An 8,856-nucleotide genomic window follows, 5' to 3' on the forward strand; every position below is an offset into this window, starting at 1 on the left:
ACATGATTTATACGGGGTCTTACATGATTTATACTGTGCTCAATAACCAACATCCCAAATAAACAGTTTACCCAGTATTCCCTTTAGAAACGTTTACCAGATGTCCTAAACCACCGGGACGCATGCTTAGAAAAGTGCAGTGAACTCACCTTAGATTTGCTCGGTATGTTTTATTACTTTGTTTCACAGTGATCAACCATACCCTACCGTGATTACCAAAGACAGTCAGTTTCGTAAACACGTATCCGATTCATGTATTCAACAAGTCAAATGTAAAACCATTATCACATAACACGTAACAAGAATTTAGATCTCATGCACGTTTATATCACAAGTTCATGTTTCCAACAATGGTTGCCAACAACATCAGTTTTACAATCATTCAGGTCACATATTTGTACACATTTTGCATCTGACACAACTATCAAAGTTAACATGTAATACATACCCAATACTCATACAAGTTCACATTTCATGTGCTTTCACTTAACAATTAACAATAGAGAAATGTTCTATTTATACAACCAAGCCAAAGTTCTCAATCTTAGATAGTGGGGTTATCACGTAACCACAGTGTCCCATGCACATAGCTTCTTTTTTTTTTTTGAATGGCTAAACTTGCATGTCATGAGGATTGAACCCATGACCTCCACCTATTCTACACCTTATTTAACTCACCAACACCACAACTCGGGTGAGTTAGGACACCGACAGTTATAATTTGCAAAAATGTGTAACACATGGCAAAAGAAGGTCCATTAATTTAACTTTCTTAGTTTTCTTAATTAATTTGAGACTTATTTCTATAATTGCTATATATATTAAAACAAACTTGCAAATGAAATGAATATTTAATATCCTTGAATGAAACTTTCGAATGAAATGAATGTGCACATGATCTCCATAACTTTCATTAAATGCAATGAATGTTCATAGGACCAAACTTTTTATTCACGTGAATGTCTTGAAAAATTGTGAATGTAAAGACTACTTGACCATTAAAGAACATCATTATTAGAATATGCACAAGGTTTTTATTAGATCAAGGCTACAAACCCACATGGGCCGCCATTTTCTCATTCAAAGTTATCCAATTTAATCAAACCATTACCCTCAAATCTATTGAATTATTAAAGGCTACTGAATACATCAACATTAATTATAAATCACACATTGATATCAAACAAGCACATATATCCATAACTATCAATTCACTGTTACTAACATACTAGCTTAAATTCAACCATAATTCCTCATACCATCATTTGACCTATGTGAATATTATGCGATATAATAAATCAAACACCAACATCATACATCATAATCATCAATCATCCTAATAAAAATCGACTTGAATAACCCAACAGTTATTGAAATCATCATAAACCATCATACCACACAAACAACCCGTCACACATGCTAACATATCACAAACAGAATCAGCGATCTTGTTAATAATTGGTTATAAACCGCACACCGACCTGGATTTTACCAACATATATCTCGTGACATCACATAGTAATATATCGACAATCCTGAACATTATACCAATAATCAATCAAAGACAATCATAAACAGTTAGCTAACGTACCGATTGAATGCAAAGATACAAAAAGTAATACTTTGATGATGATAGACTTCGATGAATAGCTACTGCCGTTGATAGACTAGAGGGCACCTAGGGTTTGCAAATACACATGGATTCTTATACAACTCTACGTAAACAATAGTTAGGAGAATGGGCTTGATTTGTCTTGGGCTTGCGTAACCGGACCAAAAGGTAACAAGAGTTTAAAGTGGGTTGTAAAGATTAAACATATGCAAAGTCCATGAGGAGTGGGCTCCTTAGACACTACCGATGATAGCCGGCCCAATTCTGATGCTCGGTTGGGCTCTAGCAGGCCCAAGCATACTCGTGGTCGGTTATTGTGGCCCAATACATGTTATATAACAGAGTTATCAAATTTTAACGGAGTTAAGATCATAAGATTAAAACATAACTAATCTTGAAAGTTCGGGTTGTCACATAACGTATCTTCGCAACGTCCATATCCGTCGCGTATTGAGTATATCCGTTAGTATTTTTAAAAATATTTTTTTTATTATTTGGATTATAAAAATTAGGTTTATTTAACCCGTATAATACACATGGTTTTTAAAGATAAAACTTATTTATTATTTACTATTCAAAATTACATTTATTCTACCTGTATAATACACGGAGTTTTTAAAATTATTAATTTTTTTTATTATTTTGTATATAAAATTTGATTTATTCAACCTGTACAATACAAGAGAAATATTAGAGATATATATTTTTTATTATTTAGTAAATAAAATTACATTTACTCAACCAGTGTGTAATACACAAGGTTTTTAAAGATATTTTTTATGATTTGATATATAAAGTTACATTTGCTTAACACGTACAATTCCCGAGGTTTTTCATATATAATTTTTATTACTTAGTATATTAAAATTATATATATTCCGCCCATATAATAAACGAGATTTTTAAAGATATATTATTTTATTATTTAGTATATAAAATTAATGTTTATTCAACCCGTGTAATACACGGGGTTCTAACCTAGTTGTTATATATTTTGATCCATATAATGTAAATGATTATAATGGCTACTAGATTAAATATAAAATAAATATATTTAATCTTACATTTCACACTCGTTTTTTTACGTAGACACTAAAAAAAGTATGATCGTCTTCAAACTCGTTTTTTTTTACGTAGACACTAAAAAAAAGTTTTAGCATAAGCAAGTACGATTGAAGCGTGGGTTTTCATTTTCTTTATATATCCCGATATCCAACAGTTGGCTTGCATGATCATTAATCATTTTCATTATCATCGATAATTCTTCAAGATATTCATGTCGATGAAAATTCAAGACACATTTTACATATCCCATGGACCCCCTTCTTTGTGCCTCGAAGAACAATGTATTCCTCTAGTGCATTTCCTCCAATATTTCCAACAAAAGGTGCACCCTATTCGCCCATCTTCCATCCTTCTTATCTCCGGCCACTTTGAGACTTCGTATCCGACGGTCAACGCCGTCTCCAACGGCCCATCTGATACCATATATGATTTTGAAGGTTTTCCCGAATGTCTGAATGAGCTCAAGTATCCGGCACCAGGAGCTCCAGAACTTGCTAAGAGAGTCAAGGAGCTTCTCATAGCTTCCGGGTTCGAGCGGGTTGACGTGGATGGGAATCGAGGGCTTGACCATGGTGCGTGGTCCCCACTAAGGCTTATGTATCCAGAGGCGGATATTCCAGTTTGTCAGTTGTCCATTCAGACGGACAAAGACGCCACTTACCATTATAACATGGGTAAGGCGTTAGCACCCCTTAAAAATGAAGGGGTGCTTATTGTAGGTTCGGGTGGGACCACTCATAACCTGGAAGAGGTGCGATTTGACACTACTGTGGTGCAACCTTGGGCTCAAGAGTTTGATACATGGCTTAAAGAGGCACTAGTTGATGGAAGGTATGAAGATGTAAACAAGTACAAGGAGAAGGCTCCACATGCGACCATGGTGCACCCAACGCCCGACCATTTCTACCCTTTGCATGTTGCGATGGGTGCTGCGAGTGTGAATTCCAAAGGCCAGCTTATCCACCATAGCTGGGGTTGGTCTGTGTTTTCCTATGCTTCGTATAAATTCACGGTCCCCGTTTAACTGTCCGGCGTTTTAGCTTGTCGATCTATATGATTACTATGCATAAATATCTACTTTTTACGTAATACATTTGGAGTATGTGAGTGATGTACGTTTTTATCTTTATAATGTTGAAATAATGAAATTGGTGCATAGTAGGTGTAAGTACCAATTTCGGTTGGTTATCACTTTACACTTATTTCCAATTTTAGTAATTATTAATTATTACTCTATATTATTAACTAGGTTATAACCCGTGGTACCCACGGGTTGCTTTATTTTGTGGATATTAATATTTTATTAATTTTATTGCAAGGGTTTTTTTATAAAATTTGTGAGGATATATATACAATGATTCAATGTTAATCGTATATAATAATATACGCAAACAATGCGATTTATCAATGGTAACAATTACCATATAATTTTCAACATATTACCAGATAATAGCCCGTCTCGCCATTCTCTGGATACACATTTGAACCGATGAATTGATATAGCATTTAGTTTGGTTAAAATCTCAAATAGTAGCATTTCAAAAGGAATAACTGCCAGTTTGGTCCCTGTGGTTTGGTCAATTTTGCCACTTTAGTCCAAAACTCAAACTTTTTGCATCTGTGTCACTGTGGTTTCAGTTTTATTGCCATTTTGGTCCAAAAATGAAATCAGGTCATATTTGTCTTATAAAATCCTGTTATTTTGTCATTTTCCGCAGGGGCAAAATGATCATTTCTTTTTTATAAATAAATACCATATTTTATAAGACAAATATGACCTGATTTGCCCCTGAGAAAAATGACAAAATTGCAGGATTTTATAAGACAAGTATGACCTGATTTCATTTTTGGACCAAAATGGCAATAAAACTGAAACCATAGGGACCCAGATGCAAAATGTTTGAGTTTTGAACTAAAGTGGCAAAAGTAACCAAACCTCAAGGACCAAAATGGCAGTTTACTTTAAACCATTGTATGAACGAATGAAACATATAATGTATTAATGAGTATAACATATATATTAAGTAAAATGAAAATGGGCTTGAAACATAAATTCAATTTAGCCCATATCCATCGATTGAAATGAAAATGATGATTACTATTTAATAGAATCAATTAATCCATTGAAATATTTGTTCAAAGTTATTGTAAATATTCCACTTTTTCAAAATGTTGAACCATCTATATCTTAGCAATAAAATAAAGATGCGATTTTTTATATTTTGAATTATTTAAATATGAATAATTCGATTGCAAACATAACGTTAGTTGTAATCTTTAATTTAGAACCAATATTTCAGTGACTTTTACAAAGCATATATTTCGAATTATTTGCAACCAATATTTCATGTACAGCCTAGGTAATAGGCAACTGCTCTAAAATTGAAGTGTAAATTAGGAAACAAATGTAAAAGAAACACTTAAACAAAAAAATCATCAGTCAATTTATCTCATTTATATAGCTGCAACCACCCGAGATTTCACCTAAATCCTTTTAGCCACATATAAAGCCTATTGCGTAGCAATCCAAAGTAGCAACCTGAAGCATTGATGTAATCAAAATGCAAGAATTTTTTTACCTGTCATAAAGCTAAATAAGTATACCAGATTTTAGATCAATGGTGGAAAAGAGTCAAAAATAAAATCTTACCGCACAAATTAAAGATCACGGTGAACAATGTTGTTGTGATTCAGTTATCAAATGGAGGTTGGCATCAGTGTTTCTAAAAACTGGTAAATACCGGCCGGTTATACCGGTATTACCGGTGCCGGATGCAAATCCGGTACGAAACACCCTGGTAAATAAGTGAATTGTTATAGAAAAATTAAAATATTTTTACCTCTACACCAAGCGGTTTTATTTGACCAATAGCTTTTGCATCGCCTAAATCCGCAACTAAGCCTCCCATATCAAATTTCATAAGCTCTGTTTAACAACCGCTCCTCTTTGAAGTTATAGCCACCACTGCAAGCAAAATAGATAATTATTATTTATTACTTGCAAAAAGATGATGATTATCTACTACCCAAATGGTTTGAGTAAGACTTGGTGGACTAAATAATCAAGTTGTGGGGACGGATCATGATGAGAATAGTTCATGTTATCGGTGGGGTTAAGAATTACTTAAAACACACCAAAGCTCCCGAATGCCATTCCAAGATCCTACACATATTTTAACCATCTTTTAGTGAAAGCAAACGTACTATTAAGTTGTTATAGACTTACTTTCCATGATTGGCCAAACTTCGTAAGTATAGTTACTGGAGATAAGTATGTTAGATAAATAGCAAAAAAAGGCTATAAAGGAGGTTCTTTAACATAGATACCTGATCAAAAAGGTTATAGATAAACAATATATATATCATAAGGTAATCATGGAAATTAGAAAGCATGGAAAGTTGTGAGAAGTTTGTAAACTTGTAATCAAGTTGTAACCGGGTTGACGGGTTAATGTTACGAATGGGTTGGCGATACCCGTTCTTTTTTATTAATAACAAAAAAAAAAAAAAAAAAAACTCAAGTACAGTGCCAAAAGATAATTAAAAAGTTAAAGACAGATTTGATATAGGTGTCAAAGATTGAAGCGTTAATCCATAGCACAATTTCAAGAAAGTATAGCTCAAAGTGCATGTCTGACCTAAAATGAACAAAGTTGTAATTAGTATTAAAAACAAATGGCACGAATTGAAGAAAAACATATTAAAAACCAATATCAAACAAATGTTGTAATTTTGGAATCATCTCAGCCTAGCCTATTATGGTCTGTTCGTTTATTTCAGTAAAAAGAGGTTGTTATAAAAGAGCTAATTAAAGTTCTTGTATAAAATATTAATATCCACAAAATAAAGCGACCCTTGCAAAAGGTTTCCAGTTCTCAACTTAGTTGAATATTAAACGCGCCCTATCCATCTATCTCTCTATATGTTTATGGATGCGTTTAATACAGAACAATTTCAAGTAGGGAACCTGAAAAAAAAATGTAATACATAAGTAAACGTGATTATATTTTTAGGGAACCACACACTAACAAACTGGTGAATTCAAAAATCACAATTTAGATACATCAAGTGGTGAATTTTATAACTCAAAGATTTGTGAAGCAAACTCACCTGAGAAACATGATCTTAAATCATAATCCTTGGTAGTGATCATTCCCTCTAAAGCTTGTATTGTTAAATACAACTATGAATTTGAATTCAAACTATAAAGCCCAGAAAACAATAATAACATAGGCAACAAATGCACTTCTTCACATCCCAAATAGAAGAAGGTAATTACTGCAAAGAAAGCATTAAGAAGCCATAATCATCAGACCAGTTCAATCGGATTACCAATTAAAACCCTTTATAAGGGTGACTAATCAACCTTAACTCACTTGGAATTTTTTAATTCTTTTTATATATCAAATGGACAAGAATAACCCTGGTTAAAAAAAGAATTCAAAAACTCATAGGTAGACCTGTACTTTAGATGATGAGTCCAGAAAAGTTGTCACATAAACCATTGTAATAGTTAAAACCGCAAAAAAGAGCACAAAGAATCAGAGATTACTCACCTGTTGATATGTTTAAATGATCACAACAATAAAAGAGCCTTACCAGTGACAATCGTATCGGTGAACCCTAAATCAGAACGGACCTTTGGTAAATCTGAATGTTTTGAAGACTGCGTAAATTCATCATCAACCCTTATCAGATAGCATATGCGATGACATCTATAATAAAAAGGAAATCTGAAACACTAACCGTTCCTGATTGCCAAGATGGTGATTGCAGTCATAAATCTCGTCATTTAAGCCACGAGCTTCTTGAATTGTAGTAGATGATGAATCGCTACACATATTCCTATAAACAACTTCCAAAACCAAAACCAAAACCAAAACCAAAACCAAAACCAAAACCAAAACCAAAAACCAAATCTCAAAACAGATGGGTAAAAAACCCTAATCTTAACAAAAAAAAATTTGATGGAGAGGAATCGAACGGTAAGATAAACATCAAAAATAAAATAAAATCAATGAAAACAATTGATCAGAAACAAACCCTAGTCTGAGCAAATCAATGTAATAAATCTGGAAAAAAAAGGCCTAACTGAAACTAATTCGAAAAAAAAAAACGAAATCTGAATAAAAATAAATCCTAATCAAACCCGAAAATGTGAAATGGATTATGAAGACATCAAAACACAACACATTCGATCACCAAAGCTTGAATCAGAGAAGATCGCTTGAATCCGAAATCACGATTGAATCAGAATCGTGGTTTGAGACAGTATATGTGAATTTAGGGTTTGAGATTAAACAACGACCAAAAAAGAAGGTTATAAATATATCCAAATTAAACCTTTAGAGCGGTAAATAAAACGGGGCTTCAAAAGCATACCCGAATGCCCAGATGAAGCTTCAATAGCCAATTACAGGGGAAACGGCTGAACCTAGGGTTTAAAGTGAGAATGCCTGTTTTGCAAAAAGGAAGAAGAAAGCCAAGGAATCGTGAAGGGGAATTCGGGTCAAAACCAATTTCTAGATTGCCTTAGGTGATGCCACATTATTTTCCAAGCCCTTATATCATGACACATCAGTCCTTATTTATCATGTTTATATATATATATATATATATATATATATATATATATATATATATATATATATATATATATATATATATATATACTAGTCGTTTACCCGCGCGATGCGGCGGGAAACATATTACTTAGGTTGGTGAGTTTAGGGCTATGTACGAGGTAGTTCGGTTTTGAGCCATAACCAAAACCAAATTCGCGATGCAACGGAAAACAAAATCCACGATTAAATTTCACTATCACACATCGATGTACGTAAAAGCGTTAGATCTACACAAAGGGAACTCAGAAACACATACTCGTCCATCAGAATCGTAACAATCCGACGCAAGACTTTTTTTAGGTTTTTGAGGGGGTGGGGTTTTTTTGGTGAGGTATAGTTTTTTTTTCTTTGCCGGGGGGGGGGGGGGGGGTGGGGGGGTGTGTTAGGTTTTTTTTTAGGTTTTGGGGGGGTGGGGGTGGGGATTTACAATAGGATACTCGTTACCGTTAGTTTATCAGTCGTCTCGTAATATATTGTATAGTACTTAAGTTTGTTTTCTTGTTCGTGATATATTGAGAGCAATTCATTCTTCCATGCTAGTTCAACTTGAATAGT

General features: G+C 33.6%; 1 protein-coding gene and 1 long non-coding RNA gene across 6 annotated transcripts; one reads left to right on the forward strand and one right to left on the reverse strand.

The window, feature by feature from the left end:
- Nucleotides 1–2,881: 2,881 nt before the first annotated feature.
- On the forward strand, nucleotides 2,882–3,836 carry LOC110902434 (4,5-DOPA dioxygenase extradiol). The gene has a single exon (XM_022149082.2). The coding sequence runs from the start codon at nucleotides 2,889–2,891 to the stop codon at nucleotides 3,699–3,701; it is 813 nt and encodes a 270-aa protein (XP_022004774.1). The 5' UTR covers nucleotides 2,882–2,888; the 3' UTR covers nucleotides 3,702–3,836.
- Nucleotides 3,837–4,977: 1,141 nt separating this feature from the next.
- Nucleotides 4,978–8,207, reverse strand: LOC110897442. 5 transcript variants are annotated; one of them, XR_004876029.1, is made up of 3 exons: nucleotides 8,060–8,207; nucleotides 7,424–7,532; nucleotides 4,978–7,343 (listed from the first exon to the last, which is right to left on the reverse strand). It is a non-coding gene; the product is annotated as an uncharacterized LOC110897442 (long non-coding RNA). The 5 variants fall into 5 exon arrangements; XR_004876030.1 differs by having other exon boundaries at nucleotides 4,978–6,955; nucleotides 7,277–7,343; nucleotides 7,424–8,207; XR_004876028.1 differs by having other exon boundaries at nucleotides 4,978–6,644; nucleotides 6,788–7,343; nucleotides 7,424–8,207.
- Nucleotides 8,208–8,856: the final 649 nt, after the last annotated feature.

This window comes from Helianthus annuus, chromosome 13 (genome assembly GCF_002127325.2).
Source record: "Helianthus annuus cultivar XRQ/B chromosome 13, HanXRQr2.0-SUNRISE, whole genome shotgun sequence".
Taxonomy (NCBI): Eukaryota; Viridiplantae; Streptophyta; class Magnoliopsida; order Asterales; family Asteraceae; genus Helianthus; species Helianthus annuus.

Excerpts from the sequence above, each read along its gene's own strand:
- LOC110902434 (XM_022149082.2), top strand. The coding sequence starts at position 2,889 with ATGTCGATGAAAATTCAAGACACATTTTACATATCCCATGGACCCCCT.